Below are 27583 nucleotides of genomic sequence, written 5' to 3'. Positions count from 1 at the left end.
GCACTTTGAGTGCCGGCGCTCGAAGTGCTACGAAGAATGGGCGGGGGTTGCGGCGCCGTCTGTGGCCCAAATGACCAAATCTCCCGACGTCAAGGAGCAACCTTGATGCTCGCCGCCCTGCTGCGTGAGCTTCATTAGGGAGCGTGATGTATCGGACATACCGTAATGAGCAAACAACAATTTGCTGGCCCAGCGTGACGGTTGTCAGCTGCGGGCGCAAGTGTGTGTGTGTGTGTGTGTGCGCGCGTTCACACTTTGTGAGGCAAACGGATGAGACCAGCGAAAATGCATCAGACTGCCATCGTGAAAGCTCGGAGAAAATGAATCCCAACCGCTGCGCTGCAGCACGTTAGTGTGACAAGAGTTCATCATGTGTGCCATAGTAAATTATACTGGCAGCCATTTTTGACTGAAGCAACCCCCTTCGCTCCCGCCTGTTCTACTGGATGTTGACTGATTTTGCAAGGCCCACAGAATATTGTGTTCTATTGCTATAATAACACGGGACCTACCAAAAAGAAGATTTAGTCTCTTTCTTCTTTCATCAGGAAAAAAAAAAGTATATTTCTATCTGTTTTGCAGCAATTATCTAAGCTCCATCATTATTCACAAATCTGTTTCAAACAGTGGGGAATAGAGCTTGTTGCAACATGGCTCTGGTTGATCTCTTATACTCTTTTTTTATAATAACTACCGTTGCTTTAAGCGACCTCTTCAGTTCAGAGGCTGCATCAAAGCCTTTTGCATGCTCTAGCATAAAAAAAATAAAAAACGTATAAATATGTTTTTGGGACCATGGCAATATTTAAAATAGAACATTTGTATACGTTTTTCAGTTTGCAACCATTTTAGTTGTTTTTTGGGTGGAAGATATAACATATTAATAACTGCCCAAACTGCATTCATGAAGTCATGTCACACGTGATTCGCCACGTTGACACATTTTGGGCTGCCATGCTTTGAAAGTGAGTATTTTCTCCACTATTGACTTGCGCTGCAGCCATGTAGCCCCGAGGCGGCGGCGGCGGCGGCACCATCGGGGGAGGGCGGGGGTGCCATCACCAGTCAATTGCCACTTAATAAACAGTGGAAATGTTCTATTAGTCCTTGTTAGAGCGTGTAAAGAATGTTGTGTGGAAGCGGGGGGGCGGGGCCAGGGCGGTACGGGCTATTGGAAAGCACTCTTGACTACAGAGGTGGAAAAGAACTGAATTTAATATGCAGTATTATAATTTATGAATGGTTGTTTCGTTTTTTCCCCCCCGTAGGCGATGCTCGGCAATATACACTCAATGGCCAGAACATTAGGTACACCAGCTCCCTCTCACATTTCAATAACGTGCTTGCTCGCTTCATTGAAGACTGAATTTTCCACCAGCGTTTGTTTGTCTTTATGTGACCTGCCATTGCCCCCCCCCCCCCCCCCCCCCCCCGTTCATAGTCATCATAAGTATATAGAGCAATCAAAGACGGATGGACGGATGAATGGATATCCCAGCCCTTCTGCCTCACAGCATCGAGTCTCATCGTAGACGTTCATCTCCCTGAGAAGCAACGGCAAAAAGCACCTGGCTTCTTCATTCAGCATGTGGGCCAGCCGACACCCTCCGAGGGTAGCGGGCAGGGCAAGACCGCGGGGTCTTCGCTCGCCGGCAGCTGCGGGGGGCTGCCCTCTGGTCGCGTCGACAAATCTCGCTTTAATTAGCTCACCTGCCCGCTTCATCACCCTTTTCCGTACCCCTGTTCCGCCGAGCCGCTGCCGACGCCGACGCCGCCCGTGCCAGCTTCCCCCGCCATGAGATTGCCTTTGGCTTCAAACATGAGACTGGCAATTGGCTTTGTTAATGTTTTTTTTTCAGAGTCCAGACATTCAGTCCCAGCTACGTATTTATTTATACATTTTTGCTTTTATTAAGTGTTAGGGTAAATCAAGAAAACAACACCTGCAAGCATCAACAAACACAGTAGTTAACTTAAAACAAAAGTAGGTTACAAAATGTACGAAAAGAACATACATTGACAATATTAAAACATTTGAAAACATTTAGCGTAAGAAAGTTAAATTAAAAAGATAATAATAATAATTAGGAAGGAAAAACCATGCTTTAAAACTGTTTAAAAGACCTTAATCAAAGGTACGTGAAAAAAAAGCAACGTTTTTAACCTGGATTTAAAAGCATTTACACTCAGGGCTGTCATCTTATTCCATTTGGTGTGCAGCATAACAGCCAAATGCAGCTTCACCATGTTTACTTCAAGCTCTGGGTTCGACGAGTTGGCCCAAGTCTGTAGATTTCAGAGTCCTGCTGGGTTTGTATTCAATCAGCATTTCTTCAATATATTCAGGACCCAAACCATTGAGTGATTTATACACCAGTAGCAGAATTTTGGAATCTATTTTTCAGCTGACTGGGAGCCAGTGTAAAGGGTTGTAATTGCCTATAGACACCACAAGATGGCGGCAAAGTACTCCCCCCCTATTAGACAGGGCCATGGCCTGACTAATTAAAACCCTTCCGCTCACTTGACTTCTTCTTTGGCATCAAGATACCACAAAAGGGCGCCAAAGCAATATTTTTATATTAGACAAAGCCAAAAACGGAGAAAAAGATCAGCAAATATGCGAATGATGCTGGTGTTGACTATACACCATTTTTTAACATTTTAATGGATTGTTGAAATCCGCATGTATGTGCTTGCATCTCTTATGGAGTGAAGTGCGGCGTCCTCCAACATGACGAACACAAATTGCTAGAAATAAAATATGAAGGAGAAACATGAATCGTGGTAAAAGAAGGAAGAAACAATGCTAGGCTAATTGTTAGCTTCTCTGGTAATTGCACAAAACCTCCCACCTACAAAATGAGTGACTATTATTTTCTCATTAATATGAGCGATAAATGTTTGACCTTACAGCCGAAGTCCAATTTGAACACAAAACTGCTGGTTGTTCTCATGATCCCACAGCACAATTTGGCCTTTTGAATGCGTCGTGAAGACAAATTGAAAAGACCACCTCGCACCCCCCAATTATAAGCACATATAGTCCGGGGACTACTAACATAACAAAGCAATTTGAGCTGGTGGAAATTGTTTGCCATCCTCATGTGACTGATAAAAATCCAGCAGCAAAGTCCACTGGATGGCGCCGGTCCGGTTCCCCGCAACTTCCTTCCCGTGCCGTCACCTCCATATGGTGGACTGTTATGGCGGCTGGTAATTAATCATCTATTAAAAAAAAAAAAAAAAAAAAAAAAAAACGTCCTTTCACGTCGAGGTCTAGCAGAAGGTTGAAAAAGTTTTCCGGAGGAACAAGTTAGGTCGAGCCTAATGACGGAGACAGACAGTCGGGATGTGGTGCTGGGGTGGGGGTGAGGGGGGGGGGGGGGGTAATTTGTTGGTAGGCATAGCGGATGGAGAAAACAACGGCCGTTGACCTTTTTTGTTTACAAACACACCCGGGAGAAGAAAAAAGGGGGCGGGCCCTGTTTGCCGGGGACGATAAATCACCGGAGATTGATGTTGGCTAGCGCGGAGGACGACAGAGAAAGGCGGACCAACCTCCGCCCCCCCAACCCTTTCCACTCATCCCCCGCCCGCCGATTAGCCGCGCTGCCTGTCGCATGGCCCACGTTTGACGGTCACGCTCCAAATCATAATAATCAGGCCCGCTGCAGATAAAACGCTACCTTGAAGAAGTGCTTTCCGCAGCGATGAAGCAGGGATGCATCAGCTGCCGAGGCGACGCCTTCGTTTTTCAAACCCCTCCGCCTCATTCCGGGCTAGTTAATCAGTGACTACTACCAGTTTGAGTGTGAAATGCAGGTTTGTAAAACACTGTAATGACAAACAGATCCCTGTAGATGGCGACGTTGCGTCACTTTGATTTGAGATCTTCACAGGTTTGGATGGAGCACAAAAAGAGCAAATGGGTGATTATTATTATTTTTTTGTGAATAATGGGGATGTGTGGTGGTTCATCTATTTATGCCAGCAACATATATTGACATGCGGAGCAATTCGATGCTCTTCCACTAGATGGCAGAAGGCACATAAGTAACATGCATACAGTTAAACTTTTTGGATTATTTTTAAAGGAAAATTTGCGCCATGGCTCAACAGAGTTTGAGATGTATTGATGTAAAAAAAAGATTTACTGAATAGAATATTTTGGTAATTATTATAGTAATGTTCATAACAGCGCCATTCAAGAGACACAAGGACGCTTAAATGCGCCATGTACAACACGTTAAGCAGAAAGTATTGTGCAGTTGGTTGAATGCAATAGCATTATAAAAGCGCTTATAAAAAAAGCAACATATTCGACTGTTTAGAAAATAATTGAAAGTATGAATTGTATGACCTTGACCCTGTGCTGTGGAGCGCGTGTCATCAGTAGCCCGATTGTGTACTTCTATGTGACTGATGCTTATGTCAGAAGTCCGTGTCAGGACTTGAGTCGACGCGTGGGTGTGCGGTTCGGGGAGGTCATTGAAAGAAAAAGGAAAAAAAAATGAATTCAATCAATCGTATTGTCATTACAACACGCATTTCCCAGATTAGCCCAGTAAATCTCCATACTTGTGAAATATCAATGCACATATATACTAAACAAAAATGTTGTTTTTGCGACCATTTTTTATGAGATAAACTCAAAGATGTAAAACCTCTTCCACAATATCACCATTTCTCTCAAATATTGTTCACAAACCAGTCTAACTGTGATAGCGAGCACTTCTCCTTTGCCGAGATAATCCATCCCACCTCACAGGTGTGGATGCTGATTAGACACCATGATTAGTGCACAGATGTGCCTTAGACAGCCCGCAATAAACGGCCACTACTGTCCAGTCAGTACTAACTGGTTTTCTGGGTCCCCAGTAACCCCCCCCCACCCCCCCCCCACACACACACACACAATAAAACAAAATTGCACCTTTCAGAGTGTCCTTTCATTGTTGCCAGTCTAAGGCACACCTGTGCACTAATCATGGTGATTAATCAGCATCCATACCTGTGAGGTGGGATAGATGATCTCGGCAAAGGAGAAGTGTTCACTGTCACAGTTAGACTGGCTTGTGAACAAAATTTGAGAGAAAATGGTGGGAAAAGTTTTTGATCTTTGAGTTCATATCATAAAAAATGGGAGCAAAACCAAAAGTGTTTATAGCATTTATATTTTTTTGTAGAGTATAAAAAAAAAGTATTATTATTTTTTTGTTTGAAATGTTCAGCATGCAGGGATAATGTCGGTCCAAGCGAGCATCTTTGGGAAAGAAGCTGTACCTGAGCCTGATGGTCCTGCACGGGATGGGGGGGGGGGGGGGGGATGGGGGCAGATGGAAGATAAAAAGTTTGCCTCTCAGTCCAGATGTATCACTTCGACATACGCCCTCGGCACCAAATCCAATTTCGACAGGTTTTTGGCCACATCGTAGGAAGTTTCACACAAATATGAGCTTACGTCATACAACAGGTTGCCAACTTCTTTTCACAAAAAGTAGCACATGTGAAAAGGGACCTTTTTTGAATCGAAAACACAACTTTTGTTGTGACATGACCTGTTGCCAATTTTGATGTCACTTCCACGTGCGCTTGCCCTCCAACGAGGCCGGAGTGTCATCAGTCACTCGCCGGATAACAAAGTCCTTAGCAAAGGCCCATCAAGGAGCTTTGAACCAAATCGAATTTGCGGAAAGTGTCAGAGCCGGCGCCAAATGTGTGTGTCGCTTTGATAAAATGCAGCGAGACAGCTTGGAAGCCAGGAAAGGAGAAGGGAAAAAAAAAGAAAAGAAAAAGTGGTGAGGTGATGCATGAGAAATCAATATTGATTTTGTCTCCCGTAGCTTGAAGCTGCCATCCACAATCCTGTTCACTGTGCGATGTTGGGCTTCTCGGCAGCCAGCACATCCTTACCTCAAGGCTTCCTTTGGGTGAGTAACGCACGCGCGCACGCACGCACACGCACGCACACACACTCAACAGTAACCAGAATCAATGGGAAGATAAAGGAATCCACTGTCTACTATTTTCCATCATTTCACCTTTAACCTCGCAACCATTACTTAAGAAACTCTGTTTGAAGAATAGAACAGGAATTACAGTGCCTCGATTTACGGGTGACCCGATTGAAGATATCATTAATTAAGATATGAGCTGTTGCCCAGACATTTTATTTATTTATTTAGGTGTTTTTTTTTTTGTTTTTTTGTTTTTTTGTTGGCAGGAAACTAAGGTTATTATAGTGAATGACAACTAATGATAAAAATTCAACAAAATCATTTTGGTTAACAAAGTAAAATAAAAACGAAAATGCTTTTTTAAAACAGGACAACTAACTGAAACTACATCTTTACGTTTTTAGACTGTATGACTATAATTAATGCGAAAATGTTCTTCATTTTTGTCTTTGTCAAGTTCTATAATCATACATGAACCGTCAGGGCTTATTTTAGATTTATTTGGGCATTGCTGTATGTCCGCAAAAAAAAGAAGAAGATCAGCCAGTCGTTTGAAAATTGTAGCATTGTACACTATATTTTTTATCATGTGCTCAACAAATACGGCATATATATAAAAAATAAAAAAATAATACTGCAATTAATAAAAAATAAAAAAACATTTTTTGAAGACAATAGAAACAATCAAACATGCTCTAAAAAGGAATTAAAACCAACTGGATAAAAAAAAATTTAAACAAAATAAAAACTAATTACAAAAACTCACACTAATGAAAAATCCCCCCCCCCCCAAAAAAAAGTGTTCTGTGGGGGGACTGGAATGGATTAATAGCATTTCCATTCATTTAAATAGAGAAAGATGATTTGCGAGGTGGGCGTTTTGAGTTATGAACGTGCTCACGTAACATATAAGCTCACAAGTCAAGGCATCGGCGTATATCCCAAGGCCAAGTGCAGGCAGATGTTGCTAGGAAACCGTGAGCCGGTATAACATAAAGGTAAGTTGTCGGTACGTGCTGCTGTGCCTTTGTTGAAGTCATCGCAAAGCAGACGGACTTGTGGGAATTCAGCTGCAGTTGCCTGGAAAAACACAAAGACAAAAAAAATATGATGCAGTATTTATTTTTGGAATGTTTGCGGTGGGTTGGTGGGCATCTCATCAGGTAATCCTCTTTCGGCCCAGAAAGTGGCTAAAGCTGGCGTGGGCTGGCCAAGAGGCACGGCGCGGATCAGTGTTCTCACTTTGATGGCTTTTGTGGAGCGAAGAATGTTGACATTCGTTCAAAATCATTTTGCCATTTTTCCAATGACTAAATAAATAAACATGCTAACTCGGACTTTAACTCGTTCACTCCCAGCCATTTTCACTGAAGCAGCCCTCTTCGCTCCCGACTGTTTTTACTGGATTTTGACTGATTTTGTGCAAGGTCCACAGAATGTTCTGTTCTATTGCTATCAAAAAATGGAACCGACCAAAAGAAAGATTAGAGTCTATTTCTATCTGTTCCCCTTTTGCAGCAATTAGCATTAGAATATAGCTAAGTTTCATCATTATTCACAAACCTGTTGAAAACAAAAGAGCTTGTTGCAACATGGCCCTGGCTGATCTCTTATACTCTGCTGCCACCTGCTGGCCGTTTTTGCAATAACTACCATTGCTTTAAGCAACCCCTTCAAGTCAGAAGCTGCATCAATGCCTTCTGTATGCTCTCGCATAATTATTATTTATTTATTTATTTTTAAACGTATGAATACGTTTTGGGGAGTGAATGACAAGGTATTGAAAAACATATTTCTACGCTTCTGGGTAAGTCGTATCTGGAGCTGCACCAGTCAAAACATGCATCATGAAAAAGGGGAAGAAGAAAAAAACAGATAAAGTTGTTGTTTTTTTGTTTAAAATAGCTTACCTAGATTCCGACGGCACATTGTGGCCAAAGTCGAATCCTGCCCGCTATGACAGCAGATGACTGACACCTTGTCAGTCACGCCTTCTGTCTCTGATTGGTTGTTTTTTTCCTTGGGTGGGAAGGGAAAAGTGGTGAATAGGCAAAATTAGCATCCCAGAGTTCTTGCAGGCGAGAACCATCGCTTCACATTCAGTTCGCCTGATATGCTGCTCTTTTCCTTTTTGTTAGGTGGATTCCTCTTGGTGCTTGTATTTTATTTCCTCGCACCTACTGCGCTTGACTTTTTCATTATATTCATAAAAAAAACGGTCAGCTCGGGTGACGCCAGGTCAAAGAACTATTAACCTTTGCCAACGCTTGCCCGAGAGAAAGATGAACGTGCGCTAAGGGTTGTCACTCTTTCCAAGCCGCGTTATTTCCCTAAACGCTCATGATTTTCTTTTAGCGATCCCTAAACAGCCCGCCGTGGGGATGTGCTGACTCCCGTGCGCCTTGACACTCAATAACTCAAAAGGCTCTCACTTCCTTTCCGCTGCTGGCTCGCAAATTCAACCTGCAATATGAATGCGCGTTCAATAAGGAGCCTCTTGCATCGCGGTCCTGCTGGGAGTTCCTGCTTCATCTGGCGCCTTCCAGCCCATCGCTTGATTTGTCCACGCTGTCGCTGACCATTCGGAGATCAATACTGACATTCAGCCGACTGTACTTTCCACGCCTTGTGTTTTGAAATACAGTCAACCCGCGCCGATTTGGGGTTTACTACTCATTTATTTGCCTCGTATTTTTTATGGTTAGTCAATATCAGTATCAATTCAAATAAATACAAAACAATAAAATAAAATAAAAAAATAATTAATAATAAATTAATTATGGGTGTTAAAAATAGTGCGTGAATTTTGAGTTCAAGTTCCTTTAACGTCCCCCCAAAATTTTAATGCGCAATTAATGACCGCCCCGTACTTGGAAAGCCTGTCGTGGGGTAATTTCGGCCGCAACGCAGCAGACACTTCCACGTCAAAATTTAGCAGTAATAATAATGCATATATTTGTGGAGACTGGGGTCAAGTTGTTCCGTTCCGTCTTCAATTCCGCTTATCCGGGGTCGGGTCGCGGGGGCAGCAGCTTTAGCAGGGAAGCCCAGACTTCCCTCTCCCTAGCCACTTCAGCCAGCTCCTCTGATGGGATCCCAAGGCGTTCCCAAGCCAGCCGTGAGACGTAGTCTCTCCAGCGTGTCCTGGGTCGTCCCCGGGGCCTCCTGCCGGTAGGGTTGACGGTTGACTTGGGGTCAAGTTGTATTTTACAATTTTAAAAATGTGCAGAAATTCACAATTAAAAATTAGATAGCGCTTAATATGAAAAGAAAAATGCGCTGAGCTGTCACCACCATCCTACAAATGCAATTCTGCCATCTAGTGGCAGAAAAATGACCAACACAAATCAAAATTAAAAAATGTCTCTACTCTACTGTAAAATACGAGTGTGATATTAACTAAATTTTATGAATTATGAAATTACTGTAGCAATGACTAAAATATGCAGCCATATTTCTATTAGTTGTGTTAACAAGAGTATGAAAATTAGGAAAAAATATTTTGCTGTAAATGTTATTGTATATTTAGATCAGATATGGAGTTAACCATTGAAGTCATGCAATTAATTATGATTAAAAAATGTAATCGCCTGACACCCCTAAACTAAATTATAAATAAATAAAGTTTTTTGTTTTTGTCTGTGTACATTGGCCGCCATTCAGGTCAGGTTAATTTGCACAGGTTGAATCGAGCCAACCAGACTTTGTTGCGTTTGTATTCGTTTTCTGGGAAAATGATTTGAGCAATTATGCTGTTAGGCCAACGAGTTGCTGCAGTGCACCATGCAGCATTCCGGGTGATCTCGGTAGTGCCAGCATCGCTCTCTTTGTAATATATCAACTTAATAGACTTGCTGAAGCAGCTGTTAATGCGCACAAAGCTATTCATAATGCGACACCGTCACTGTGTAGGCGGCCTCCGGCCTTGAACGCCGCTACTCTTTTATCTCATACTGCGTTTTGGAACGGAGGCGTCGGAACGCATAACCAAGGCGGTTGGCCTTGCTTTTTTTTTTTCCATGGCTTCTGAATGGCTAAACGTGCCTTCCGTTGGGAAGTCTGCCTATTTTGCTTTTAAATGATGCCCCCTTTTTTAAGGAATGTGCATTTGTGGGTTGATGCGCATGTCAGATGTGTACAGAAATTTGGTGCCTATGCCTTACATTTGATCTTTTTCCGGGCCCGCTGTCCCGCGTGATAGGTCCTGATTTGGGATCAGGTTTTGAGGTTTACGCTAGTATTCAATTTACAGTGCTTAATTTTTATTCCTTTTCTGTTTTTCGTCAACTTTTAAATAAAACCTTTTTCATGTGTCATTAGGGATGTTGTGTGTAGAGTTTGGAGGAAAATAGTGTATTTATTTATTATTATTATTGTTAATATTATTTATTAATATTGTATTGATGGCGTATTTAGAATACGGCTGTGTAAAAATTTATCTTTGACATCCATATGCGTCAATGGCAGAGAATGAGTTAATATACCTAATATGAGAAAATAAATTGCAGTATTTGATGAGAAATAAAAATATTACACACACAGGCCGTCTGTTTTGATGCTGTATTGGTTTGTGCTGGTAGCCCACTACTGATAAAACGATGAAAAAAAATCTCAATTATAAGTGACAGAAATAAAATGTGCAAACTTAAAAAAAAAAAAAATTCTGCCATTCTGACAAAAATCTTTCATCTAGAAAGTATTCATAGCACGTAACTAACTTTAACTGTTTCCATGTTTTATGTGAATCTTATTCCAACATTTAAAAAAAGATGGAATGCATTTTTTCACACCATAACCCGTAATGGCACCAACATGATATTAATTTTTTTATAAATTAATTAAAAAATATATATATATTTGAATATATAATGAAGTTTCCCATTTTTATGATTTACCGCAACATTTTTTTTATTGGATTATAAATTATTAGAAATATTGTAATTATATTTTTTCAATAATATTACTGCGTGGTAATATTTTTAAAACATTAAATGTGAATTAAAAGTAAAAAATATATATATTGAAACTCGTAATACTCGTTGTAATAATAATTCAAATGTAGGAGCTCCATTTAATCAGGCCATTGCCTTGTCTTAAAGGTGCAAGTGATTTTCTGGCAATTTGTAGCACTTCTAGACAATTATGAATCTTTTTGTTTGCCACCCAATCCCCTGCGATTCGTGCTGATTTATTGGACCAGCATCATTTGGTTTTCTATTTACATTTGTGATTGTTGAAGGGTGCTGGCGAGGCCGAAAAGCATCCAACAACAACTGGTGCCCCTCGTCTCTTGTCTCGCTCGTGCGCCCCCCACCGTCTCCCCCGCTCTCCAAAGCAATCTTATTAAAGCTGGCAAAGCATTTGGGAAGTGGCCGCCTCCCCCCTGAGCGGCGAGCGGGACCGGGTCCAGATCGTGACTCCACATCGCTAGTTTCCCTAAATGAGTGGCGAGCGCGTTGCCAGGAACGCGGCGCTGGCTGTCACGAGGGGGGGAAACGTGAGCGTGTGAATGGCGAGGCGGGCGTGTAGGTGGAGAGGCGCCACTTGAAAGCATCTTTTCCTTGAGCCCCTCGCGGCGAGATAAGTCCTCGCTATCTTCTTCTCAGCCTGTTCAACAGCCCATTATTTGTTCTGGCTCATCCTCCAGAGCCCACAGGATCTCTCCTGTCCAGATCCTTCGCGCTGATACAAATCACACAAATGAATGCATGCAAATAAGGGTGAGCGTGGAGGAGAGGGGCTAAAGACTATATTTAGCTCCTGTCACCATCGCATGATGTGATTTAGCCGGGGAACAAATCTTTGCTCCCCCCCCCCCCCCGCCAAGAAAGGCCCTCGTATTTTTGTGCGAACCTCCGCTGAGGTGTTCCGCAGAAGAGATTAATGAAGCCATATGGACCTTTTCACCAGGACGTCGTCGTCACGTGTATTTCCAAAGGCGTCATTCGTCAACAAACTCCTTCCATATCATTTGACCAAAGCGGAGCATTTCAGAAAACTGAATTCAGAGATTTGTTTCGAAATGTTGGATAAATGTTTAATGGTAATTGCTGAAAATGTATCAAGATGGAACTGCGTCATACTTAATTGTGGACATGTAGCGCTGACTCCCATCACTCGACGCATCTCTACTCTGTGTTTGTAAAACACTTTTAAAACAACCACCGCTGTTTTCTTAAGATGGAACCCAGCATGGGCAGCATATACAATGAAAACAACAGAGGCCCCAGGATGGAACCCTGCGGAACACCAGACGTTTCGTTATAATGTGAATTTGTATCGCACATAGTCGTGCGACCATTTTCTTTTTTTACTTGACATAAGTCAAGTTTCCATCCAATTGTTTTGAATTTTTAAGCGAATTTTGTGAAAATGCGCAAAACGGACATGCGACTTATGCCCGTTTCCATCTGGTCTTCTTTTGGGAATATTGAGAGGGGACTCGAGGCGGTAGGTGGCAGTATACACCATAGAAATGTGATCCACCAGTAATTTAAAAGAAGAAGAAGAAGGACAGGAAGCGACTGCGCCGTGCGATGACGTCGTATGAGTTTGCTTTTGTAATTCTTGATAAACCGTAGCATTTCTTTGCGGTTTTCCATTGAAAATTGCATTCATATTTGCTTCTTTAATTCATTCCAAAAAGATTTCTGTTTCGTCATCCCCGCAAACATACCTTACTTTATCGTCCACCATCGCTCTGTGACTACAAACGTACGTGTGACGTAATATCCGGTTTTGCCAGCAATTATTCGCAAAAACCTATTTCCATAGCCAAAATTTGCATTTTCCTTTTTTCATCGCACTTGAAAATCTACCCCATCCAAGCGTAACATTTTTTTGGGGGGTGGGGGCGAATTTTGTGTATTCTGGTGAAACATTTTCAGATCTTCAGATTTTCGGTCATTCGGGAGGGACTCAGCGTCGAGCCGCTACTCCTCCACGTTGAGAGGAACCAGTTGAGGTGGCTGGGGCATCTGGTTCGGATGCCTCCTGGGCGCCTCCCTGGGGAGGTGTTCCGGGCATGTCCTACCGGTAGGAGGCCCCGGGGACGACCCAGGACACGCTGGAGAGACTACGTCTCACGGCTGGCCTGGGAACGCCTTGGGATCCCATCGGAGGAGCTGGCTGAAGTGGCTAGGGAGAGGGAAGTCTGGGCTTCCCTGCTAAAGCTGCTGCCCCCGCGACCCGACCCCGGATAAGCGGAATTGAAGACGGAACGGAACGGAACATTTTCAGATCCTAAAGAAAAAAGAAAATAGCCCCAAACCTCAGTTTTATCAATAGACACAAAATTGGGTGGACGTGTATCATAACAGGACACACGGAAAAGTCTCAAGGGCTCAATGTCCCAAATTGAACAGAAAGTCAGCAATTTTTGGGTCGAAAGAGCCGTTTAGGGTGAATTCACCCAAAAAATGAGTGCAAGAGCACCTCCATCACAGTTTACAGCTTTAATTATTATGACTTTGCTGTGCAACCTTGATCATATCTAATACCAACACCCATGTGACCGTCAAACTTCCAAAAGTCAGCACAAGTGGTAAAAAAAAAAAAAGGAAAAAAAAGAGTTAATGAACTCCAGCGATCAATTGTTTCTCGACCCTACAAACTTGCTAAGCAACACTGATCCTTTTTGAGAACTCACTTCTCCCGAACTGAAGAAGACTAGATGACTTCGTGAATGTATTTTATGATTACGTGTTTAACATTCAACATGAGCAGCCTGCAGCTACAAATGACAAACTCGGGAGGGTTGGGGGGGTGAAACTTCAACATTTTGCAAATCTGATAAGCTTTTCAATATGCTTAAAGACATTTCAACCATAATAACTGTTTGTTGCTAGCATTTTCCCTTTTAATGAAAGTAAATAGTGGCTCCAAATGTATATTATCAACCTCCTTGACCAATAATCAGTCTAGTCAGTCTATCACTACTGGTCATGATCAAAAATTCTTACAATACCCAAAATATGACTCAAGGCAAAGCAGTACACTACTAAATTAAAATCAGGGTCTTTATTTGTCACACTGTCAACTTAAGAACGGTAAACTGTAAGCTGTATAATAGTCTTGTTGCAATTATCTTTGATTAATTGGCCCGGGAAATCGGCGAGGCTCTCGTGTAAGTGCAATTAAGGTTTACCCTGAAATGTCAGCCCAAATCTTAAAATTCTGAACTTTTTGTGAATTAATTTATCAGGGTCAGTCATTCTTTGTGTGTGCGTTTTAGTCTGCACCAAACAAGTTATTTTTGCCTTTTACTGGAGAAGAGATGATTGTCAAGCAGCCTGCTTTCTCCCTGCAGGTCGCTGCTGGCGGGCAGGAAGCCTCTCAGGGCCAGATTGAGATATTTTCCCTCAACCGGCCCCTGCCGAGGGCCGTGAAGAGCTTGCAAGTGGGCTCCCCCGTCCGCTGTCTGGAATACGTGCCGGAAGCTTCCCCCACCGAGGAGGCGATGGAGGCCGCGGCTCACAAGGTCCCCCCGGGAAACGGCGCCGGCATCTGTGTCGGATTACACGACGGACGGTGAGATAATAAAAGAAACTGAAACCCCCTCGTTTATCACAAGGGAATACGTTCCAGATCTGCACCCAATTGGTAAAAATCTGTGACATACAGAGAACCTATTTTATTTTTTTTTTTACTCTTACCCTTCCCACATGGTTTAAACACATTAAATTACTAAAACACGCCTTTTAAACACATTTTAGACTTAGTGGAACACGGAAAAAATGCAAGCCCAAAATGTGGACAAAATAGAAAAAATAAAATGAAAACAAAATGAGCATACACAAGCTGCATGTCACGAGCCACCCCACCGGACCCCGCCTCTTAAAGGCGATTTCATACACAAGCTAACTCAATGCGCTTTACATAATTCAAAGAACATTTAAAAGTCAAAGAAACAAACACATAATACAGTTTTACACCATTTGCTGAAAATAGCCGACGACTCTCTCATTTGCTGACGCCCACATCACTCACCTGTCATGAGGGAACGTGAGTGGATCGGGGATGGTGGACCCAAATGCAGGGAAACAGAAATCAAGTGCAGTGCGTGGTACTTTTATTAACCATAGTGAGAAAGGTGAGCAGACATTCGTGACTTGACGTGACGTGACTGGACTAGTCGCCAGGACTGGACAGGACGTGACTGGTCACCAGGAATGGACGGGGCGGTACTGGACTCGTCGCCAGGACTGGACGGGGACGTGAGAGGACTGGTCGCCATTACTGGAACGAGCGTGATGTGACAGGACCTGATTTGCCTTGACTTGACTTGGCTGACTTGGTTAGCTTTGATGAGGACGACTTGGTTAGCTGTGACGACTTGGCTAGATGTGACGACTTGGCTAGCTGTGGCGGCCACTTAGCGGTGCCGAAGGCTAAAATGATTCTAATTCATGATCCATGATGATGATAAAAATGATTCTTTTCCTCTCAGATGCGTTTGCTGAATGCCTCAATACATCTCGATCCCACTTTGTTCCCTCTTCAGAATTCTGGTGTACGGCAGCGTGGACGCGGCAGCTCAGTGCCTCCTGACCCTCAGCAACCCGCAGGGCTGCCCCGTGCTGTGCCTGAAACACTCGCCTTGCTTCCTGTTTGCTGGCCTGCGCGACGGCACCTTGATGGCTTACGGGAGGAAAAGCAGCGGTAAGCTTTCTCGGCACCGTGCCAGCACAATGATTTGCTTGTCCGTATGTGCAAATGTCTATTTTGTCTCAATTCCAGAACGTTGTCTTATTGGTGTGTTCTTTTGCATTCCGTTTCGTCTATGACTAATAGCAGCCTGGTATCCATGGCGACTTGGCTCGACTGCGTTTTCCTCTCGACTTTGGCACGTTATGATTGATTGAATTGTTATTCGCCTCGTTTGCCAAACAATACTTTTGCAAAATATTTCTGAGAATCTTAATTTGTAACAGAAGAACTCTCAACTTTGGTGCATATGCTTTTTCATAAAACCCAGGTGGCTTTTAGGTAGCAGGTAAATTGTGAATTCCGGGATTCTCAACTTTTGTGTTGACAACAGCACAGCTCATTTTCTCTTTACTTTGTATTCTTCCACCCTTTTTTTTGTCATTGAAAGGAGATGTTCTAATAGTAAATATAAAACATATAAACATATATATATATATATATATATATATATATATATATATATATATATATATATATATATATATATATATATATATATATATATATATATATATATATATATAGTCAAAGAATATCAAATAACGTGACAAATAACGTGACACATATATATATATATATATGAATCTTTTACAGAATCTCATCTACCGTATTCCACTGGCATGTTACCTGTCATATGTGAGGCGTGTCTCACTAAACCAATGGCGGACAACCTTTCCCTTTGCATTGTTTTTGTCAGTGCGGAAACAACAGCATGCGGCAGACAACATGTCAGGTGCACTGAGGCGTTGTGCCCTCCCAGCAGCACTTCTAAAAAAAATAATAATAATAAAAAAAAAATCCACTTCGTACCGGGATGCGATATCACGTCAAACAGGCTCCTGCCGTCCCCATACCAACAAAAGGATGATGAATTACATGGAGGAAGGAATATTAGTCGCTTTGTGTATCAAAAGGCAGTAGAGAAGCGGGAGGCGTTTGGAGCACCTGTTCAAGATTCATGGCCAGCTGCAGTACGCGGTTGCTATGTCGCTCAGTCACATGCATGTGAGGATTTTTGGGTGCGGCAAAAAATGACCTTTACATCACATCACGCAAAGCATCCTCGTCAAAAGGCAAAAAAGAGAGACCTAAAAATCAACATTGTACTGTTAAATTAGCTCTGCCACTAATGATTATTTTAGTAGCTGGCGGTTAATTGATGATTTGGATTTTTTTTAAATATGCTTTCATTTCAATGTTCAGAGAATGGTTATATATATATTATTAATATTCAGAAAATGCCCAAACGTCAATTCATTATGATTCCGTTAAAGTGGAAGTCAACCTTCAACATTTCTTCAAAATAATATGGTCTATGTCACCTCTATAGTCTAAACATGACATTCTGATTAATATTACATTTTTGGAAGCAAAAGAAGAAGCAAAATCCAGCCATTTTTATCCATCTTAGGGGGCGGCCATTTTTCCACTCACAGCTCATCGGTTTTCTCAAGCTAAGCTGTGATTGGTCGTTCCCTGAGACCTGAGCAACATTGATGTCATCTTCAGTCGACAGCAAGTGGCAAAATGGCCGCCCCCTGAGATGGATAAAAACGGCTGGATTTTGCTTCATAACTCGTATTCCACTAATATAATATTCATCAGAATGTCATGTTTAGACTAGTGGGGGGACATGTACTATACTATTGTAAAGATTTTTTTACATTTTTTCAGGAAATAAAGGCAAACATTTTGTTTTCCAAAGTAAAAGCAAATGTTTTCATTTGATTCGGGCATTCAAAGAAATCTGTCCACTTTTATGGGGGGGGGGGGGGGCTACAGAAATAAGATTATTTACTGTTGAGGAGCCAAAATTTAGAGTTCACCAATTCCGGTCCTGCAGGTGCGGAGTCTTGCAGGTGCGGAGTCCTGCAGGTGCGGAGTCCTGCAGGTGCGGAGTCCTGCAGGTTTTAGATTCCACCCACTAGCACACCTGATATCAGCTCATCAGCATGCCTTATAACTGTCCTGATCTTTAGTATCAGGTGTTGATAAGCGTAAACATCTAAAACCTGCATGACTCCGGACCTCCAGGACCGGAATTGGTGAACCCTGATTTAGACTGCCACTGTCCCGCGTTCATCTCCCGGACTTGCCACAGGCCGGCCAGCAGGCCAGTGGAGACGCTGTGTGTAATTTTCCATCATGTCGATACACAATTACTTTTGATTGTTGCACCTTTGAAAGAAAAAAATAATCTCGGTTACGTTCTGTGGCACAGCAGGTTTCATTTGAAAAAGGTACAAAAAATGACCTTTTTATCAGGCCAAGCAATTAACCTGCTGGGGTCCAAAGGCAATGTAACGCAATGAAAGGCGGAAATAAACAACTCAAAATGTTAATTAAGTGGCCGGTTACGGCCCACTCTCTAATTTGACTTCATTAATGCACAGCAAAGGAAATGCTTATTGCAATTCAATTTATCATCAGGTGGCAGCTCGCCTCGTGATTAATCCTCAAAGGAGAAAAAGGTCCACTTCCTTCGCACTCTGGCCAAGCGAGACCAAAGAGCCGTACGGGTATCAAAGTGAAAACGTTCTTTTTTTTTCCCCTCCCCGCTTTATTACGCAATATTAAAAGGTCAGTGTGTCATTTGGTAACAAAATGCAGTTTAGCATGAAATCACCGGACACCGGGTCACAGATATGATGCGCAATACCTCGTTAACTTGCCTACTTGTATCCATTACGTACACAAATGAAATTTAAAAAGCGATACTAATGAAAGCAACATGAAGCTGAAATCATCCCCCGGCTCCCTTTTTGATGAGATGGTTGTCATATTTGGCAGATGATCTCTGGGATCCCGATTCCAGCAGAAGCGTGAACTTGGGTTCCGAGCCGGTGCGGACCCTCTTGGTGCTGGATGACTCGGTTTGGGCGAGCTGCGGCAACTCGGTCGCGGTGGTTGACATCTGCAGCCTCAACACTAAGGTAATGAAAGAACTGTTTTTATCGTTTTTATTAATTTTTGTCTTGTTGCTGCAAATAACGTGACACTGATATTCTTTGACTAGTTTCTGCGGCTGCTTTGCTACATCTGGCGCGGCACTTTGAATCTCTGCAGGGTCCTACTAATTCTGTTTTTGGAAAGTCACATGAGCTCTATTGTGTATTTACAGAGGCAAAAGTGAAGCATGCCAAGAAAAGAATGTGATGTTCAGGGACACATGGAGGACGCTTGCTTATGTTGTGGGGCTGCTTTGCTAAATACGGCACTGGCTGTTTTGAATCTGTGCTGGTTGCAAAAAAAAAAAAATCTATAGACTGAACAAAGTTATCATCAAAGAAAACCGAAGTTTCCGACAAAACATGCTTCGTTTTTAAAACATTGCTAGCCTAGTGCTAATGCTAAAAGTGAAGGGAAGATCCCATTCAAACGCTAACAGGAAATTAACATCGACTTTGTCCTTCAAATAACGAATATTCACACACACAAATGCTGTGGGAAATCAATTTTATCCATTAAATATACAATATATATATATATAATATAATATATATATATATATGTATATATATATATATATATATAATATAATATATACGATAAATTTTTGATGGACATATTCAACAAAACGTCTTAGATTTAGGGTTCACACTTTAAGCATGGAAGAATGTTATATTAATGCAACATTAAGCCTTAATATTTGATTTCAATGCTGTTCAAACATGAAACAGATTTCAACCTGTTTGGTAAATACAGTGGCTCACAGTCATAAGCCTGAAGTTTCAGATAAATAAATACATTTTCATACAAATCTTGCAGGGTACATGCACAAGTTTACCGAATAGTATTTTCTAAATTTGAGTAAAAAAAAAAAAATGGCAATAATCTACTTATAGATTCTTATCGAATTGAATCGTAATACGGATCGAGACCCCTAATAAAAACTCAAATTTTGAGAAGAAGAAAAAGCACAATATTGTTTTTTTGTACATAACAGACAAACATGACAAAGTAAAAGGCTTGGCCAGCCTTTTTATTTTAAATGTCTCGTCTATAGAATTCTAATTAGCTGAGGTCATTATTATATGCAAGCACACATTGTGAATCAAGTCCATTTGTCGTCCCCTTCATCTGGCCATTGGTGTGGGTCTTAAACGCAAGTGGCCAAAACATGCCTAATTAAAAAGAAGTGCACTAATAAACTAACCACCAGAGGGTGCTGGAATAGCACAAATGGAAATCAAGCGGGCCTTTTTGACAGATGCGCTGCTTTTAATATTGTGACATGACGTCGATAAATACTGTGTCAGTTTTAATATCGTGATGTTTCCATTATCGTTAAATCCCCGCGTTGGCCGCCATGGCGACGGCCCAAAACGCACATCCAAAGAATGTTGGTTAGTGACGACTCCTAAAGTTGCCATCGTCTGAGGTGAGGACTTAATGAGCCGAGCTGACCGCTCTCCTCTGCCGCGGAGCTTTACGGGTCGCCGCTGGTTACTTGGGAGCTAACCTCGTCTTCCTCCCTAATGCGCCCTCGCAGGGGGGGCTGACTTGACACGGCGCCGGCAAGCGGAACTCGCGGTCGAACGTATCATCCGACGGGCCTCGGAGGCTCACCGGCGCGTATCGTCTTCATTTTTTTTCACCTCTGCACACCAGCGTCGCACGTCGACATCAATTTTGCCGGTCGCCCACGCTCGTCTCGTTTGACGCCACTTAAGCCTCGGAAGGGATCGCCGGCAATCTGCGCAAAAGTGGCTATACAATCAAGTGTATTGCTGACAAAGCTGCACACGAAAGAGAGTGAGGATTGCCAGGCATGAATAAATCATCAGCCATAAGGATGTGATACCTCGTCATAAGCTCAGAGAGCCTCGGGATGATTTTTGCAAGTCATGTGGATTATGTGTCCTCGACTTGTTAATATACTCGCGCAGTTTGCCGAATAATACGTTTGTTGTTGACTGAAATCGAAAAAAAGGTTTGTAGATTTACACCCTCTGCTCCAATTTTCAAGCTGTCATATCAAAGTGCCGTTTTTACGAATCTGAAAGCCGATAAATCTGGTATGTCACTGAGCGGTGAATGCTTGCCAACGTAGCGAATTTAGGGTTTTCGTCAGGATTTGTAAGATGTTGGCAGGCGGTTTTTACGTGTCGCAAAGTCTCTTCGAACATATTCAGACAATTTTTCACAGCGAAGATCTTTTGAAACCTTTCACGGAAGCCTGACAAAAAAACAAATGAGCAACATTCGCATGAATTTGTCCCTCAGTGAGATGCAGGGAACTTTTATTTATTTATTTGTTTATTCATTCATTCATTTATTTTATTTAAATTTTCACTTTATAAAAAAAAAAAAATGCTGACACTGGAAACTCTTTACACTTCAAAAAAAAAAAAATTAAGAAATTATGTTGAAATTTGGGAAAATTTAATTTAAAGTAGAAAACTTTAGGGAACTATTTACTTGCTTGGTTTTTAATTGAGCTTAAAGCAATTTTTGTTATAAAGAATACAAGATATGTAATATAAGAATGCTCTAAAGAATTGACAGCTTTGTTTGAAAATCACATGTTTAAAATTTAATAGAAAAAGTTTTTATTTTATTTTATTTTTTATTTTATTTTTTGTTATTTTGACACTAATATTTTCTCTTTTGGTGCAAATGAATATTGCAAATCAAAATTAACCGATCCACTTTATAGGTCAATTTGAGCCAACTTTCTGGGTTGTTTTATACAAAATGACCCCATTTTTTGACCCAAGTCAAGGATCTGACCAATTTGTGTGAGTTGTTTTACACTAAAGACCCATTTTTTGACTCAAAGTTGTCAAGTAGAGGGTGGGCCCATTTCTGACCCATCGTTGACTTATTTGGTTGGTTTATTAGTCTCCTTGACTACTGATAGCCAAAAATAAAATCAGTCTATCACAGAATCAGAAGAAATTCTGGCTTGACGTCTTCTGTGAATTTTTTTCTTCTTCTCTTAAACAAACACAGACCGTCACGGAGTTCTCCGGCTACTTTGTGGTACGAAAGCGCTAACCAAGCCGAACGTTTTGCGGACGCTCCGACTCTGATCGATAGCGACTGCCAGACCTTGTTCCTTCCTCTTCCCATTACTTGACTCATCCTTAGCGGAGGACACCTCGCCACCCGGCGTGACCGCAGACTAATGAGCTGTTCAGACCCGTTGTCGTGTCTGCGGCCGCTGAGTTTTGAGGAGCTGCTGTTGTTGTCGCCGCCGCCGCCAACCTTGACTGACCGCCTCATCATCGCCGCTCGCGCGCGCGCTACTTCATATTTGACACGCTCGGACATCTGTCCAAAGTTGTCTCACCGGTCGGGACCTTCCATTGGAGGGAATCTGCTGTCAATCACAGAGCTGGCTGGCGTTCAAGCTTGCAAAAGGTTTCATTAGAAATGGTGAATGTTTTTGAGTTGCTTGTGATGTAACTTGTCAAGTGGATTCACGCAGTCGAAGCTACTATTCTGATGAGAGTTTTGGCAACGTAACAGCTGAAAAAAAAAACTCTAGCAAGGTCTTTCAGGTCATATGCGATACTGTAATATTCAGAACATCTCATTGCTCACCAAAAATATAAATACATTTTTTAAATACTTTGTCCTCCACTCCAAAAACGTATTTAAAAGTTTTTTTTAATATTTTTTTAATTTAATTAATTTATTTATTTTTTATGCTAGAGCATGCAGACGGCTTTGGTGCCGCCTCCGACCTGAAGAGGTCACTTAAAGCAAAGGTAGTTATTACAAAAAAACGGCCAGCAGGTGGCAGCAGAGTAAAAGAGATCAACCGGGGCCACACACACACCACGGATGTCCTTGTTTTTCAGGTCATGTGCGATACTGTAATATTCAGAACATCTCATTGCTCCTCAAAAATATAAATACATTTTTTTTAATACTTTGTCCTCCACTCCAAAAAACGTATTTAAAAGTTTTTTTTAATTGTTTTTTTATTTTAAATTTTTTATTTTTTTTTATGCTAGAGCATACAGACGGCTTTGGTGCAGCCTCCGACCTGAAGAGGTCACTTAAAGCAAAGGTAGTTATTACAAAAAACGGCCAGCAGGTGGCAGCAGAGTAAAAGAGATCAACCAGGGCCATTTTGCATACAAGCTCTTTTTGCCAGTGTTTAAATAGGTTTGTGAATAATGATGAAATATTCTAATACTAATTGCTGCAAAATGGAAACAAAATACAAATGTACTTTTTTCCTGATGAAAGAAGAGACTAAATTTTTTCTTTTGGTAGGTTCCATGTTTTTATAGCAATAGAACACAATATTCCGTGGGCCTTGCAAAATCAGTCAAAATCCAGTAAAACAGCCGGGGGGAGCGAAGGGGGTTGCTTCAGTCAAAATGACTGCGAGTGAATTCATTAATTGAAAACAACAAAAACATGAACTAAAATTAAATGTTTCCGTTGTGACCATTTCAAATATCAAATAAATTGTTGAATACAGCTGAGAGGGCCATTTGCTTCATTTTAGCTGTCGTTTTGTTTGCTATCAAACATTCACTTCAGTCTTACATTCTTTGATCATTTTTTACACCTAAAAATGTCAAATGAATGCACACGCACACACCACGGATGTCCTTGTTTATGTATTAGAAGGGCAAGAATCTCGCTTGCAGCTTGATATGACAATTTTTGTTGTTCTTGCCTCTGAATTTTAAAGAAATGTCTTCAAAAATCCTAGTTTCAAATTGGAAATGTTCATCGCTGTTGAACTCTCCTGGAATAAGAAGCGCGTTGTTCTTAACGTTGGTTGGAGGGCAAATGAATGCAAATTTTTAGGGGGATTCATTCCTTGGTTGAAATTTTTACATTTTTGCTGTGCCCTTTTTCTTTTAGCAGTGAACTTTGAGCACGGCCTTTTTTGTATAATATATGCTCCAACTGCTGGCAACGAGAGGCGCAGTTTGCGCACTGCTCCAGAAACAAAAGTAAAAAATAAATAAAAATAATAATAATAATAATAATAATAAAAAAAAGAAACAAAAGTAAAAATTCCAATTTTGTGCTCACGGCTGCGAACCCAGTAACAGGTTGGCTGCGTGTTGCTGGCATGGCGACACGTCCCGATATACGGACTGACCCTAATAAAAAAATGTTCCGCACGTACACAATGACTGGGCTGGCCGACTGCCTACAGCACTAAGTGCAGTGTGAAGAGGGCCTTAACAGTTTAGGGACCACAAATAAGCTCTTATTTAAGGGCCACTGCTTTGTTTTTGAGGAACATCTGTAAATTGACAAAATGAACCTAAAATGGCTGCTTCAAAACAAAATGGCAGACTTTCAGTCCCATGTTTTTTTTTTCTTACATGGGCCCGCCCGAGACACTTTTTTTGTGGCTACTCATGATAGACGGGCCTACATTTCATAATGCCAAGTGAAACTGGCTTCTGGGGCATCATTTAAAAAAAAATCCTTTGGATGAATTAATCTTTGCAGGACAGCTGCAAATGCTTAATGTGAGTCTAAAATGTTCCTTCCTGTGTCTTTTCTGGCAGGGGTTCGTGAGACTTTTTTTGTGAGTCTACTCATGAAAGACATGCCTACCAAATTTGAAAATGGGATTTTTCGCACCCTGTATGTGGAACAGCCACATCCCAATACTTATTACTTATATTAGGGGTGTCGGGCTATTAAAAGTTGTAATCGTAATTAATCGCATGACTTCAATACTTTACTCCCGATAAATCACGAATGTTATATTTTTTCTAAATGTACAGGTTTTCATACTCTTGTTAACATAAAAGTGGTAAAAAAAAAAAAAGTTAAACTCATAGAAAAATGGCTGCATAATTTCATAATAATTCATAACATTTAGTCAAAATAAAGTGCGATACTGATTGGTGTTGGTCATTTTCTGCCACTAGATGGCATAATTGCATTTGTAAGACATTGGTGACAGCTTTTTTTCATATTAAGAGCTATCTAATCTTTAGCATGAAGTACATTGTGAAATTGTGCATATCTTTAAAATTGTATATAATTTCTCCACAAAAATGATGACATTTTATGACTGCTAAATTTTGATGTGGACGCGTCTGCTGCGTTGTGACTTGAATTCCCCCAGTAACAAACGGTTATAAATAGCGCATTAAAAAAAATGAACGCCCTACTTTATATATTTGAATACTTTATGATAGTAGCTTGTCCGTACAATTTGGACTGTTAATCGCTCCACATTCAAGTCGCCATCAGACGTCGTTTCCTTCATCCGCAAGCCTCTTGTTTAGCAATCGTCTCCATAGCGCACATCAAGGTTTTTTGTTTTTGTTTTTTGTGTCTGTTTGCTCTTGAGCCGCCCGCGCGCGCGCGCTGTTAGCCCGAGCCGCCGCCCACTACTGAGGAGCCAATTAGAAGAGAAAACACATCAAAGCCGGCGTTTCAAACAAAGAAGCGGCCGCCGGCAAGGGCGCCCAAACAGGTGCTAATCCCTGTCGGCGCGGCGCACATGTGATGTCGGCGTTCTCGTCTCGCCTCGCTCCTTTTCACCCCCTTAATTGCGCGGCCGTCGTGCTGACAGCGATGCGAGCGCTGAGATGACACCCCACAGCGGGGCCTTGTCACGGCGCCGACCGCAAGGGCTGCTTGTGTTGTCACGATAAGGATAATTGCGTTTGTTTTCCAGCTGCTCATTAAACACGAGCGCCCCGAGTGCGTGCGTGCGCTGGAGGAGACGGTGAAAGTGAGCGCAAAAACATGGCGCCGCCGCCGTCGGATGCCGCGTTCAACTGCACAACGGCGAGGCTAACTTGTTGTTAGCATCATCTTGATCGTGGAGTGCACATTTTGGTGCTGTCAAAGTTAAAGCTTTAACTTTGACAGCACTCGATTTTTGTAAACACTTCTCAAGAAGCCATGCCTGAAAAGATGCCGAAAGTCGGCCATTTTGGTTTGGAGAAGCCATTTTTTGGTCATCAATTCAGCCTTGGAAGCCATTTTCATCTAGCAACGTGAAATTTGGCAGGCCGGTCTATCATGATTAGACGCACAAAAACGTCTCAAGAAGCCATGCCTGAAAAAACACAGGAAGTCCGCCATTTTGGTTTGAAGTTTCAGGCATTTCCAGCTCTTTCAATGACAAACATTAAACATTTCTGAAAATTCATTCCGTAACATGAAATTTAGTAGACATGTCGATCATGAGTAGACCCACAAAAAAGTCTCAAGAAGCCATGCCTGAGAATATACAGGAAGTCCGCCATTTTGGTTTGAAGTTTCAGGCATTTCCAGCTCTTTCAATGACAAACATTAAACATTTCTGAAAATTCATTCCGTAACATGAAATTTAGTAGACATGTCGATCATGAGTAGACCCACAAAAAAGTCTCAAGAAGCCATGCCTGAGAATATACAGGAAGTCCGCCATTTTGGTTTGAAACAGCTATTTTGGGGTCACCTTTTGTTATTCAACCTTGGAAGCCATTTTCATCCAGCAGCATGAAATTTGGCAGGCACGTCTATCGTGATTAGTAGACCCACAAAAACGTCTCAAGAAGCCATGCCTGGAAAGAAACAGGAAGTCTGCCATTTTGGTTTGATTTCCAGCTCCTCCAATGATAAAAAATAAAGAATAATTTAATTCTGTAACATGACATTTTTTTAGATATGTCTATTATTAGTAGACCCACAAAAAAAAGTGTCAAGAAGCTCTCACTGGAAGTCTGCTAATTTAGTTTGAAGCGGCCATCTTAGAGCCAATTGAGGCATTTTCAGGAATCCCTTAAATTAAAAACCCCAGCATTGAGTTTAACCTAAAAACATGACATTTTGTAGGAACGTATATCGCAAGTAGATCCACGAAAACTCTTGAACACATGCTTAAAAAGACAGCAAATTTTGATTGGAAGCTGCCATTTCAAGGATTCCTTCAAAGACAAACTTATCCAAAAGATTTTTTATTTTTTTATTTTATGAAGTCCCGGAAGCCATTTTGGTCAGGTTTTGGGTCTGATTGCTACCAAATGACTCACCTGGGGGTGTCGAGCCCATTTATCATAGAATAAACAATATTGCTGCAAAAAATAGCTTTCAGTTTTAGTTGTATTTAACTTTGACTTTTCGTTGTGCCCGACGTGTGTGTCTTTCTATAACAGCTGTTCTGCGTGTTGCAGAAACTGGAGGTTCACCCCGACCCGATGGTTAGCGTGGCACACGTGGCCGGCGCCGGCGGCGGCGTGTGGATGGCGTTCTCGGAGGGCTCGTCCATCCGTCTCTTTCACACCGAGACGCTTGAGCTGCTGCAGGAGATAAACATCTCCGCGCGCTCCACGTTGCTCAACGCCGGTAAATATCTGCACCGTTTCACCTTCACTCATGACGCCCCCCTCGTCGCCTTGAAAAATACGCGCTCATCTTTGAAAAAGCTATAAATAGAGGGAGTTGAAAAATCGGAACAATTTAAATCCATTTCATGGCTCAAAGATTTTAGGAGCGACTTGTAGTCAAAAATGACACCTGGTCAGATAATAACCGTTTTGAGGAAGTCAATGATTTTACATGCCCTGCGATTGGCTGGCAACCAGTTCAGGGTGTACCCCGCCTACTGCCCGAAGCCAGCTGGGATAGGCTCCAGCAATTCCCGCGACCCTTGTGAGGACAAGCGGTACAGAAAATGGATGGATGGATGGATGGAATGATTTTACAACCAGAAGGTGGCCTGAAATTAGGCCGAGGGGGCCGCCTCCCAATTTTGTATGCAGGAAAAACCCCTATTAGCAATGGATCTGTTTTCAGGTTCACAATTTTCCATCCTGGTTGGTCAGAGCAAGTTTTTGTCATCGTCACACAATACATTTAATCATCATCTCCATACGGATGATAATGTATTTTATTGAAGTGCTTTTGTCATGTCATTAGATAAATAATCTTTAAAATGTTATCTGTACGTGGCACAGCTCCATGCAGAGGTGGCAAATCCA

General features: G+C 41.8%; 1 protein-coding gene across 6 annotated transcripts in view; it reads left to right on the top strand.

The window, feature by feature from the left end:
* arhgef10la (Rho guanine nucleotide exchange factor (GEF) 10-like a) overlaps window positions 1–27583 on the top strand; it is a 118497-nt gene that overhangs the window by 83565 nt on the left and 7349 nt on the right. For all 6 annotated transcript variants that reach the window (XM_086086499.1, XM_086086498.1, XM_086086496.1 and 3 more), the window contains 5 exons: window positions 5847–5933; window positions 14269–14489; window positions 15463–15620; window positions 18459–18601; window positions 26777–26948. In XM_086086499.1, the coding sequence (XP_085942625.1) occupies window positions 5847–5933; window positions 14269–14489; window positions 15463–15620; window positions 18459–18601; window positions 26777–26948 (781 nt within the window). The remainder of the gene's footprint in view (window positions 1–5846; window positions 5934–14268; window positions 14490–15462; window positions 15621–18458; window positions 18602–26776; window positions 26949–27583) is intronic.

Source organism: Leptonotus elevatus, chromosome 10, assembly GCF_054856555.1.
Source record: "Leptonotus elevatus isolate MCC_2025b chromosome 10, RoL_Lele_1.0, whole genome shotgun sequence".
Lineage (NCBI taxonomy): Eukaryota > Metazoa > Chordata > Actinopteri > Syngnathiformes > Syngnathidae > Leptonotus > Leptonotus elevatus.
This window is presented reverse-complemented; position numbering and strand designations above follow the sequence as displayed.